This window comes from Oratosquilla oratoria, chromosome 37 (genome assembly GCF_046742065.1).
Source record: "Oratosquilla oratoria isolate Oo_2021 chromosome 37, ASM4674206v1, whole genome shotgun sequence".
In the NCBI taxonomy this organism is placed as follows: domain Eukaryota; kingdom Metazoa; phylum Arthropoda; class Malacostraca; order Stomatopoda; family Squillidae; genus Oratosquilla; species Oratosquilla oratoria.
Window position 1 is genome coordinate 27,048,814 of NC_134813.1, and position 13,495 is coordinate 27,062,308.

General features: G+C 43.0%; 1 protein-coding gene across 6 annotated transcripts in view; it reads right to left on the reverse strand.

Moving 5' to 3' along the window:
- Nucleotides 1–13,495, reverse strand: part of LOC143019570 (band 3 anion transport protein-like) — a 277,937-nt gene that overhangs the window by 135,811 nt on the left and 128,631 nt on the right. For all 6 annotated transcript variants that reach the window (XM_076175336.1, XM_076175340.1, XM_076175339.1 and 3 more), the window contains one exon: nucleotides 9,667–9,844. In XM_076175336.1, the coding sequence (XP_076031451.1) occupies nucleotides 9,667–9,844 (178 nt within the window). The remainder of the gene's footprint in view (nucleotides 1–9,666; nucleotides 9,845–13,495) is intronic.

Below are 13,495 nucleotides of genomic sequence, written 5' to 3' on the forward strand. Positions count from 1 at the left end.
GAGGAAGAGGAGGAGGTGGAAGAAGAAGAGGAGGAAGAGGAGGAAGAATTGGAGAAGTTGGAGAAGATGAGTGTAGGGGAAGGTGGAGAAGGCGTATGAGGAGCAAAATGTAGAGGAGGAAAAGAAGAGGAGAAGGAAGAGAAGAAGAGGAAGAGGAGAGGAAAAGAAAAAGGAGAAAGAGTAAAAGGAAGAGAAGGAGGAGGAAGAGTAAAAGGAAGCGAAGGAGGAGGAAGGGGAGGGGGAAGGGAGGGGGGAGGAGTTGAGGAGGAAGAGGAGGAGGAAGAGGAGGAGGAGGAGGAAGAGGAGGAGGAGGAAGAGGAGGGGGGCGGAGCCAACTAGGGTGTGGTCTCCATGTAAATGAGAAGGTATGCAAGATATACTGTACTACGCGATGCTTTGGGGAGAGGCTGATCTTACGTAAGAAAGGAACAAAGCTGAGGGCAGAAACATGTAACGACTTAGCCCTCAGATTAGGTACAGATCGGGAGCTAATTAGGTCTGGGAGGGGGAGGGAGGGAGAGGGGGGGAGAGGGAGGGAAGACTAGGATCGCCAACGGCCTAGGTAGCTCGCAAGGAGAGTGAGAGTGTGTGCGTGTGTGTGATCCTCCATGGTCTTGGACCACGTGTTGGACTTGTGATCGACAGCTATTTCCCTCCCGGAAGAGAGCTCAGAGCTCATATATGACCGATCTATGGGAAATGCTGTGACCTTACACGTACACACACTACCTAATTCCCCGCCCACGAATTGGAGTAATGACCCGCAGCGCAGCGATACTGAAAATATTTCAGCCCTGGGCAGGATTCGAACCCGGACCGCCGTAATGGTAGCTAGAAACTCTACTACTGCACCACGAGAGAGAGTGTGTGTGTGTGTGTGTGTGTGTGTGTGTGTGTGTGTGTGTGTGTGTGTAAAAAGAGGTATGATACATTTACAGTAGGTCTCGGGTGGAGGGGGGGAGAGGGGGGAAAGGGGCGGGGTTTTACCTCGATCGAGTGGGGCGGGACTAGTTTAACGAAGCTGCTGGGCGTTCGAATCCTGAAGGTCTTTAGTAGTTCAGGAAGTAAGGGCGGCCTTCTTTGGATGAAAGGTCCTTTTATTTTCATTTATTATTATCAACGAGGACAGAGGTCCTTACTTATTATTATCATTATTATTTATCGTTATAAATGGAGAATTAATGTAGTGTCCCATGACATGTTCACAAATTGACCAAAATACTTTTTTTTTTCTATTGACACTTTTCATCTGAAATTATCAAAAACCTTGAAATAAACGGTTGAATCCACGTGAATTTTACTCGTGAATTTTACCCTAACCTGACTTAGTTCTACTTAAACGATTTCAAATGCTTAACTATCCTGCGAAACGCTACGGGCTGACGACTCTCATCTCGTTTGTGTTTCCACAGAAAATCACTGATTATTTGGTGCGAGACATTAAGGCGAGAGCATCAACGACAACTAAAAAAAAATAACAATAACATTTCTGGTATTGTTGGACAAAAAGTGACCCCCACATACGTAGAAGTCCTGTATATTAAGATTAATGAAGTTAGCTAAATACACACGCAAGCGCACGCACGCACGCACACACAACACACACATACACACACACACCACACACACACAAACACACACCACACACACACATACACACACACACACACACATAGAGTACTGGACTGCCAGTACGGAGGTGCGGCAGTACCTGGTTTGAATCCTGCCCAGGGCTGAAATTATTTCGGTATTGCTGCGCTTCGGGTCGTTACTCCGACTCTCGTGGGTGGGGAGGTGTGTGTGTGTGTGTGTGTGTGTGTGTGTGTGTGTGTGTGTGTGTGTGTGTGTGTGTAAGGTCATAGCATTACCCATAGATCGGTCATACGAGCTCTGAGCTCTCTTCCGAGAGGGAAATAGCTGTCGATCACGAGTCCAACACGTGATCCAAAGACCAAGGTGAATACACACATACCACACACAACACACACACACACACACACACACACACACACACACACACCACACATATACACACACACACCACACATACACACACACACACACCACGGCTCGACGGCGCAATGGTAGCGTTCGCAACCGTTACTCCAGCGGTCAGAGTTTGATATCCGCCCTAGACCGAAATTTCAGTATCGCTGCGCTACAAGTCGTTACTCCAACTCTCGTGGGCGGGGAGCTGGGTGTATGTGTTTTTAAGGTCACAGCATTACCCATAGATCGGGCAAATATAAGCTCTGAGCTCTCATCCGGGAGGGTAATAGCTGTCGATCACAAGTCCGATACGTAATCCAAGACCATACAGAATCTCACACCCGCACAAACACACGCATACATACACACATACATACATACATACATACATACATACATACACACATACGTACATACACACATACGTACATACATACACACATACGTACATACATACACACATACGTACAGTATATACACAAACAACTGCAGGGTTCACTGCTTCTTCCTCATCGACGAGGCGGGGAAGCAAACTATTGTAGGGTCTTTTTTCCTAACACACGCCCTCAGGGTTGAAGGAAGGGCCTTGACAGGGACCCTACGTCCTTAGGGCAACATTTCAACATTGATATCTTAAGTCGCGACTATGGATTTAAAGAAAAAAAAATTGTCGCCCCGACGATGCCCGTCCTCGCACGGCCGGTGGCATTCAGCCGCTCCCCCCTCCCCTCCCCTCCCCTCCCCTCCCCTCCCCCCGGCGCTCCCCCTTCCCTCCCTCCCTCCCCTCCCCTCCCCTCCCCCGAGCCCCGCCTTCCAGGTGCCCTGGATCCACCACTCAAGTGCTCGGCTCGCACACCGTTACCCTGTCATTAATCTCGGCGCCTTCGTGTCTTGTATACAGTCGCAATTTCAAAGAGAAAAGAGAAAGAGAAGAGAGAAGAGAGAGGGGGGGAGAGAAGAGAGAGGGGGAGAGAGAGGGAGGGGGAGAGGGAGGGGGGAAAGAGAGAGAGAGGGGGGAGGGAGAGGGAGAAAGACGGGGGAGAGAGACGGGGGAGAGAGGGAGGGAGGGAGGGAGAGAGAGAGAGAGACTATAATCGTGGTGGTGATAATAATGGTGCTGATGATGATAACGACGATGAAGGAGGAGGGAGAAAGGAGAAGGAGAGGAAAAGGAGGGGGAGGGGGGTAGGACGGGAGAGGGAAAGGAGGAGGGAGAGGAGGGAGAGGGGGAGAGGAGGGAGAGGGGGAGAGGAGGGAGAGGAGGGAGAGGAGGGACAGGGGGAGAGGAGGGAGAGGGGGGAGAGGAGGGAGAGGGGGAGAGGAGGGAGAGGGGGAGAGGAGGGAGAGGAGGGAGAGGGGGGAGAGGGGGATAGGACGGGAGGGGGAAAGAAGGAGGGGAGGGGGAAAGGAGGGGGAGGGGAGGGGGGTAGAAGGACGGGAGGGGGGAGAGACAAAGGAGGGGGAGGGGTGAAAGAAGGAGGGGAAGTAGTGAGAGGAGAAGTGGCGAGGAAGGAGAGGAGGGGAAAAGGAGGAGGAAGAGGGGAGGAAGAGGAGGAATGAAGAAGGAGAAGGAGAAGGGAGGAAGAAGAGGAGGAGAAAAGAGGTGGAGGAGGGGACGAGGAGGAAATGAGGAGTGGAGGAGGAAATGAAGAGGGGAGGAGGAAGTGAGGAAGAGGGAGAAGGAAGGGAGGAGGAGGAAGAGAGGAGTACGTAGGTAGGAAGGAGGAAGGAGGAGGAGGGGTGGGGAGAAGAGGAAGAGAGGAGGAGGGGAGGAGGAGGAGGAGGAGGGGAGGAGGAGAGGAGAAGGAGAGGAAGAGGAGGAGAAGAGGAAGAGGAGGAGAAGAGGAAGAAGAGGAGGAGGAGGAGGAGAAGGACGAGAAGAGGAGGAGAAGGAGGAGGACGAGAAGAGGAGGAGCACGAGGAGAAGAGGAGGAGGGCGAGAAGAGGAGGAGGACGAGGAGGAGAGGAGGAGGAGGAGAGGAGAAGGAGGAGAGGAGGAGGAGGAGGAGAGGAGGAGGAGAGGGGAGAGGAGGAGGAGGAGAGGAGGAAGAGGAGAGGAGGAGGAGGAGAGGAGGAAGAGGAGAGGAGGAGGAGAGGAGGAAGAGGAGAGGAGGAGGAGGAGAGGAGGAGGAAAGGAGGAGAAGGAGTAGGAAAGGAGGAGAGGAGGAGAAGGCGGAGGAGAGGAGGAGAAGGCGGAGGAGAGGAGGGAAGAGGAGAGGAGGAGGAGAGGAGGAAGAGGAGAGGAGGAGAGGAGGGAAGAGGAGAGGAGGGAAGAGGAGAGGAAGAGGAGAGGAGGGAAGAGGAGAGGAAGAGGAAGAGGAGAGGAGGAGGAGGGGAGGAGGAGGAGGAGAGGAGGAAGAGGAGAGGAGGAAGAGGAGAGGAGGAGGGGAGGAGGGGGAGACATAACACATCCTTAGCGAAGTTCTACCTTTACCTCAAATCACTCTCTGATTCTAACACATGCTCTAATGCTCTCGTATAAAAAATCTTGATTATTCTTAAAAGCTTTCCTCCTATCTTGATTATTCTTAAAAGCTTTCCTCCTATCTCGTATATCTGCAAAACCTCCCACACTGCCTTCATGCCTACTGTGTCATAAGCCTTTTCCAAATCCATAAATGCCCAAAAAACATCTTTTTCCTAAAGCTTTCTCACACATCTGTCTTACCACAAAAATCTGATCTGTGCAACCCCTGCATATCCTAAACCCACAATATTCCTCACCAATTCTTCCCTCTGTTCCTCTCCTAATCCTCTCAATTAAGACCCTCCCATAAACCTTCCCAACTACACTCAACAAACTGATCCCTCTGAATCTACTACTCTTACACTTGTCCATTTTTCCCTTGGGAAGCAGAACTATACAGACACCGCTCCAGTCCTCCAGCACTCTACCTTCTCTTAAACAAACATTAAATAACCTCACCAGCCAGTCCATCATCCCTTTACCTCCTTTTTTTTTAGACATTCTGCATGACACCCATCCAACCCAGGTGCCTTACCTGCTCTCATCAATTTAACTGCCTTCACTTCATCCTTCCTTATTTCTCCTCCTTTTTCGTCATTCATCACAGTCATTTTCTTAGCACTTCCCACTGCAACTACCTTTCAGTCTCTATCCTCTTTCACATTTAGCAACTCCCTAAAATATTCTGCCCATTTTCCTCTTACTGCTGTCTCCTCCATTATCATCTCTCCACCTTTACCTTTTACCTTTTGTTCTCTACTTGATTTGCCTCCTTCTCCTGTCTTAATTTCTTTCCAAAACATCTTTTTATTACTTTCAAAATTTTGTCATACTCTTACCCCACTTCACATCTGTTCTTCTCTTTGCCTCCTTTATCTTATGCTTTACTTCTCTTTTTCTTTTCTTTGTACCTCTCGTATGATTCTCTCATCCTATTTCATAACCACTCACTACTCTTCCTTGTATTTCCTCCCGTCCTCCTTGTTCCACATGCCATCTCTGCACACCTTGTGCAAACATCCCCATTCCTCCTCCACTCCTAGTTCTACTCTACCCTTCACTCCCTCCCACTCCTCTCTCAGCTTCTTTACTCCTCCTTTTTGTTCTCATTTAAGAAGTTAACTCTTAGCACCTCCCAACCTTCTGTCCTTTTGCTCTTTCTCCATCTATCCTCCACTCTCAACTTACCTTCTGCCAAAAAATTATCTGATATTTCCCCACTCTCTCCCCTTAGAACATGTACATCCTTAACTCTCCCTACTATTCTCCTGGTTACCACTATATAGTCCATCCACCACCCTCTCCCATGTGTACTTATGTTTGACTTTCTTTCTAAACACTTTGCTCTTATCAACTCTCTTTCTAGACATCACCATCAACTCTCCACTACACTTTTTTTCCTGGAACTCCACACTTCCCAACCACTACATCTATTGGTTCCTTTCCTACCATAGCATTAAGATCTCCCAATACCACTATATTGATATTTCTCCCTAAAACCTCTATGCACTCATTTAATTCTATCCAAAAAGCCTCCCTTTCTTCTACACTCTTCTCACTACCAGGCCCATATGTACTTACAAACCCACATCTCCCTTCCTAGTTTCACTTTCATCTACAAACCTTGAAGAAACCTTCCACTCCACCACATGCTTACTTATCTCTTCACTTACTAATATAGCCACCCCTTCTCTCCCTTGTTCTCTCTTTCCTCATGAGACCCTCCAAACTACACTCCCGAACCTAAACTCGCCCTTTTAGAAATATGTAAAAAATATTTAGAAAATGGTAAGGCTATGAGACTGAGAAGCAGATTGGCGCCAAACCCAGGAATGACCTCTCCAAGTACAGTTTCCGCCAGCCCATGATCTCTCCCAGTGTTTCGTGGTCATACGTGTGACCTCCCCCAGTTACAACTCGGTGACTTCTCCCCGTGCTTTTCTTTTCATTTAAAATATGCTCCCTTTTCCTTTTTCTTCACTTCAACTGAGGATGCAGAAGCATGTGCGAAACGTCTTGATATTTGATTTGTTCTGCTTATATTTTGTTTTTTGCTGTATTTATTGTATTAATTTCTTGTATTTTGTTTACTGTGTGCTGAATTTTTGTGCTCATTATAACTTTTGTGTTTCCTATGAGTTTTGGAAATTTGATTTACTCCCTCTTCCCCTACCAGAAATCTACTTTTCTCAACCTTGAGAGCTCATGGAAAAAGATAATCAATAATTCTTTTGTTGTCGTTTTAACAGAATATACCTTAGAGAGAATCTCCTGCCATGCTTCATCAATATATATATATATACCAAAGGCTTTTTTTTCCCTTATAAGGGAGATAGCCTAAAAAACAAAAAACAAAGGCATAAAACCACTCCCACCCATTCCATCTCCATCACATTCCACTCCCCTCCACCCTCTTCCCTCCCTCTCATCTTGGCACCTCCTGGATGACGGGTCATCCCTGCATCTCACCCACTGCCCTGGGTCAGAAGCAGTGTCACAAGACACAGCACATCCATATATATATATATATATATATATATATATATATATACACACACACACACATATACAGTATATAACATACTATGTTATAAATTTAGAAACAAACTAATAGAGTTAGGTGTAGCAAAAAATGCAGCCTGTCAGCTGATTACAGTATTAGACTCTCTTATACTCCAAAAACAACAATGCACAACTGATATGCAGATACCAACTGATATATCATCCTTGTATTGAGGATGTGCACAGGTCCCCTCCACTATCCCTCTTTCCTCCCTTAGCCTTACCGAGTCAAACATGGCAAAATAAATGCTTAACCGCTTCAGCATGATGACACCTACATAGGTGTCATAAGGCATCAGTGGATACACAAAGATGCCAGCGTCAGTGTCCTGATTATATATTTTTTTTGTAGTTGTACATGAGTTTTCCCCGGATTCTGTGAACTGGTTTGATCACGTTTTCTGTGTTTATTATTACTCAGAGTAAAAGAGAAAGAGTAATACAGCAGATATTTATAATTCATAATGCAAGTAGTGTGATGCATCATACATATGGCAGCCAACGCTGCATGGAAGAATTTGACTTGTACTTAAGTGGTTAAATTACTGTAGTTTGATTAAACAAGAGATTATTGGCTACCCCATCTTTCCCATGCTAAACACAGCAAAATAAGTCAATAAATTACCAACAACCCCTTGTACATTCAAACACAGGTTAACTTATTATATGCTGGTGAAAAAGGATTTGGGAGATAGGGTTGATGAAAAAATATTAGGATGGTTTGGACACATGGAAAGAATGAGTGAAGAAAGACTAGTAAAAGAGGTATGGAAGGCAGATGTGGAGGGAGTGAACATGAGGGGACGTCCTAGGATGAGGTGGATGGATGGGGTGAAGGGGGCTTTGGGGAAGAGGGGAATGTCTGTTGAGGAAGGAAGGGAGAGGACGGAAGACAGAGGTGAGTGGAGAATGGTTGTATATGGATGATGTTGTGACTGCATGAGGAGGAATGGGCGGGGAAGTGGGGGGTGGGGTAGTATGTGTGAGTAAATTTTGACGCAGCCCGAAGGGATTTCTCCCCGTCCTCGCCTTATATGCAAAGGGGGACGGAGAGGGGGGGTCGCCGATTAAATGAAGCGGCCTCGCTGTGGATGTGCTGTGTCTTGCGACACTGCTTCTGACCCAGGGCGGTGGGCAGGGTGCAGGGATGACCCGTCATCCAGGAGGTGCTCAGATGAGAGGAAGGGTGGGAGGGGTGTGGAGTGTATTTAGGGATGAAATGGGTGGGAGTGTTTTTATGCCTTTCCCTTTTTGGCTACCTCCCTTGGAAGGGGGAAAAAGCCTTGGTATATGTATGTATGTATGTATATGTAATTCATAATATTTACATGTAGGCAACTCAAATCACGTCTGCCAAAGTTTTTTGGGGGTTTTCTTTATTTTCATGGATTTTTGTGATTATTATACACACATACACACATATATATATATATATATATATATATATATATATATATATATATGCATATATTGACCTAGTTGTATTTTACGGGAAGGGGAGCCGTGCTCGTGGTGTCCCATCTTCATATCTCGTTTTATCTAGACTGTTTTTAAATTCGTGTATTGTTTTTACACACACCACATTCTCATCTAACTTGTTCCAAACATCTATTACCCTGTGGGGAAAGCTGTTCTTTTTTAGGTTTCTTCTATAACTGTCTTTCTTGATTTTCTTTCCGTGTCCTCTTGTCTCTCTACTATCCCATTTTATTAGATCTTCTCTATCAATAGTTTCTATGCCTTTCATGATTCTATAAATAGTTATCAAGTCTCCTCTCTCTCTTCTTTGCTCTAATGTCTGTAGCTCAAGTTTTGCTAGTCTCTCTTCATATGATAGTTCTGAGAGTGTTGGTGCAAATTTCGTAATTGCTCTTTGTATTCTTTCAAGTTTTGTTATACATTTTTTTGTACTTGGTGACCACGTCGTCACTGCATACTCCAATCTTGGTCTTATCAAAGTGACTAGTATTTTCTTCACCATTTCTTCGTCCAGGTATGTAAATACCACTTTGATTGTTCTTATTACATGATAAATTTCTCCAAAAATCTTGTTTATATGTTCTTCAGGGGACATATTATTCATAATAATGACTCTCAGGTCCTTCTCAGTTTCTACTTTTTTAATTTCTTCCTCTCCCAATTTATATGATCCCATTATTCTTTTTTTACTTCTTCCAATTAATATTGAATTCCATCTTCCACTTCCTACTCCATTCCCATACTTTATTGAGATCACTCTGTAGCAACTCACAATCTTCTACAGTGTATTTACCTAGTTGTACTTTACGGGAAGGGGAGCTATGCTCGTGGTGTCCCGTCTTTATATCTCATTTCATCTAAACTATTTTCAAATTCATGGTTTTTGCACACACTACTTTCTCATCTAACTTGTTCCAAATGTCTATTACTCTGTGAGGAAAGCTATTCTTTTTCAGTGTGTGTGTATATATATGTATGTACTTACAGTATGTATTTATACATGCCATTGGTCCCAAAAATAAGGTTTATGCATAAAACCACTCTCTCAGGCAACCTATTGCACTACCTTGCAAAGGTCATACAGGCTGCACAAAAACTCGAGTTCTAGAAAACTGCATTCAAAGAGTCATCTACTGGAGATGTAATACTGTACAGATATCAACACTTACCTGTGTCAAGTCCTCTACGGAGTGAAAAGAGTGCATGGAAGTTGAGGAAAGCAATGTGGGGCTTTCCCCAGCGATTAGCTCCATCTTCCACATCTTCTTCATACTTGATCCATCGAGCTGTTTCCTTCCACTCGTAGTTACCTTCATTGTACATCAGTTCATCCAATTCCACAAAGACCTAGGAATAAGAGAGGAGTTTTTTGAAACAAGGTAAAATATTCTGTTGCTCAATGTTTCTCCTGCAGGTCTGCAGCCCCACAAGGTAATAAACTCCATGAAAAAATGCACATTCATACAAATTCTATAAGATGTATATAAAAAAAATCAGGAATGAGAGAGAACTGAGAGGAAGGCTGGAAGACTTACAAAGTGAAGACCCTCTTTGTGAGCCTGTCAGATACACCAACAGTCACTGCATTTATGAGTTCCACTTAGAAATTGAAAAAGTTGAAGAAGGTACAATTCTACGTTACTTTGCCAGATGTGGTAAGGATACAATACTTGATAGTTGTGCAATACTTCAGAAAAAGCAACGTGTTAAAGAAGACATGCAAGGTGACATTTGTATATATCTTTTGAAATGCAACAGAATGGCAAAGCACTTGCACACAGAATAACTGAAACACCGTAAACACAATACAACGGATATATACAGCTGTAAAATCTCAAAAGCAAAAATATAACAAGTAAATCCATGTCATAGCTTGTTTTTCTTCACATTTTTCTTCCATTTTACTCCAATATTCTCATAGTGTTTTTGGAATAGAATATTCCACAGAGTTAAATTTTGTAGACTTCTGTTTACCTATCACCTTTTCATAATATTAACCCCTCCACACCAGGTGGTATATTTCCCCTTACTTGGGCTGCCAGAAACAAACAATGGGTACCTGTAAGTGGTGGTCCTACAAGATAGACATTAGACTGAATCACCTTCTAGTCACTTAGCATCAAAACCTAAGAACATCCTAACCTCCATCTGGAGGTACAGCAGGGGACCGACATTTAGCCTCTGTACCAGGCCTAATATCTCTATCAACTCTGACTGTACTTCTTCCAGCTTTACACATACGTAGAGCTGATAAACAACAACTGTTACCCTCCTTCTACTACTATATGCCAGTCACACAGAAAAAAATCCCATCCTTATATAGCACAGACTATAGTTCAAAGTTTTCTTTTTTTCCTAAACAGATCTATGGGAGAGCCTAAGGACTGCTGCTAGCCACTGGGGCTGCAGGTTTCTGGTCAGTAAAACTTCAAGCTATCTATCTATCTATATATGAGGGGCTTTTTCCCCACTATAAGGGAGGTAGCCAAGTCAGTTGGCATGTATCCACTCCCATTCATTCCACTCCCATCTACCTTGACCCTTTCCTCCCTCTAATCTTAGCTCCTTGTGGATGACGAGTGATCCCTGTCTCCCACCCACTGTCCTGGGTCTGAAGCAATGCAGCAATACACAGCACATCTACAGCAAGGCTGCTTCACTTAATTGGCAACCCCCCCTTCTCCATCCTGATTACAATTATTATTATTATGGCGGCTACCAGGCAATTTTATTCATTTCCATGGCATTCCCTTGGTAGGGACAGGATCATAGCCAGTGAACAGATTTAATGTAATTGCACTAAATTCAACATATGTTTCCTATACATAATACTACATTAATTGAAAAATATAACAGAACCTGAATGTAGAGAAAAAAAGATTTAGTATTAATTTTGCCAATGTAACATAATTTCAGCCACTGTCTAATATATTCCTGTTTGAGAAACTTGGTCATCCTAACCACATCCTATCTCGATTAACCTCTTCCTTTTTATTCTGGCTGTCAACAGACAATTTTCCCCCTATCTATGGTACCTCTTTAGCTGTGAAGTGCTTAAATGGGACAAAATTAATTTGCACATTAATAACTGGACTTGAATTTTTTTTCTTGTGCCATAACAAAAGATACAACAAATAACAAAAGCATATATTTTTCTCTAAATTGTGTAATGTGATCAAATGTTGAATAAATTACTGTTGGGAATGATATGGAGCCTAAATATACCATAAATTGAAAATATAAAATATAAATCAACAATATGGGTCTTTCACTGTTGTCTACACTGATGTTCCCATATTAGACAGAAAGGAAGTCTGGAACAAATGAGAAACTCTATGGATGACCAATACATGAGGAATATAGTAAAGAAAAGGATGGAAGAAGTAACTAACGGAGTCCAACAGGTCAATACTGTTGGCATTCTTAAAAGTTACAAGAAGCAATGAAAGAGATAGAAAGGCAGTACATTTCTCAAACACTTCATCTCAAACACATTCAGACTCATAATTTCTGACTAATCTAAATCCCAAGTCTCTGCAATGAATAGCTTAAATTTCTTGATTTATATAAATGATATGATGGATGGACCAAACTGTACAATGAGCCAACAAGGAATTCACTGGGAAGTAATACAAGTACAAAAGTAAAAGAGAAGAAGGATCTTAGAATGTTCCTCATATAGGCAAGATGAGGAAACACGCAAAAACTCGTGGAGAATTTTATCTGCCCTAGATTTGAGTATGCAGCATTGGTGTTGTCCCCCCCCCCAAAAAAAAAAAAATCCGCAGTCTAGCAGACAAACCACGAGGAAAAATTTAAAAAACTAGACCTATCCTTATCAGAAATGTAATTGCTGTGTTCAGATCAATGAAAGGAAAGGACAAATTTGTTGAGAAAATATTCTACTTTGGGATGGCAGTGATAAAAGTTCATGGAAAAAATATCAAAGAAAATGCACTTGAAGAACATCAAGAAACAGTTTTTTGTACAGATGCATCACTTTGTGGAACAGCCTAGAGGATGAAATAGTCTAATCTAACAAACAGAAATGAATTTAAAGCAAAGTTTGATCAATGGAGACAAAGATGGGTCACCCCATTACAAGGAGAGACTAGAAGTATTAAAGGATTGAAGAGAAAAAGATGACTTGACTGCAGTGTTCAATTCATTGAATAGCACGGTAAATTTGACAGAAAAAATCTGGAATCAGAGAGCATCATGAAATCATGGTAACAAGTTAAAAAAAAAAAGAACACAAGTCTGAGCATAAATACATACACTAAAAGGTCCAGAAGGAAGTAAAGAAACAGTATTTCATAAAGATGCATCACTTTGGAATACCTTAGAACATGATATAACCTAAATTGGAACCACAGGCATGATAATTAGGGAACAAGAAACCAGACTTCATGAACAAACCTCCTTTCTAGGTAAATACAATTATGGACACACAAGCATAGCTCTTTTCTGACAAAGTACTATCAAGTAAATATAATGTAAAACACACCTCCATACAAATACTATGAACTTTCTCAAGACTGTTAGTAGAAAGAAAAGAAAACCTTGTAATTAAGCAAACATTTTTTCACACTTTAGCAATACCTTGTTGCTCCATATTATTCCATAAATATTTTCAGAGTAAAAAGTGCTTATGAAGCATATGAAAAGTGCACATGGCTTATCATTGTATCTATATATATACAGGTAAACGTCGACTTACGATGGCATTAGGTTTCGATAGAGCCATCGTAAGACGATCTCATCGTAAGTCGATCCCCACTCTGTTCCGTGGTCACTGTACCTAGCCTACCTGTATATTAACCACCAGAGATACTGAATATAGCCTATTAAACATGTACAGTAGTTTATTTAATCATTTTTATCCTTTTTACCATATTCAAACACTATAATATGTATTTTCAGTACGGAACTTAAATCTCGCGGGCAGCAGCCAATGCCAGCCGTACGACGTGACGTAATAATACTCGCATCATAAAA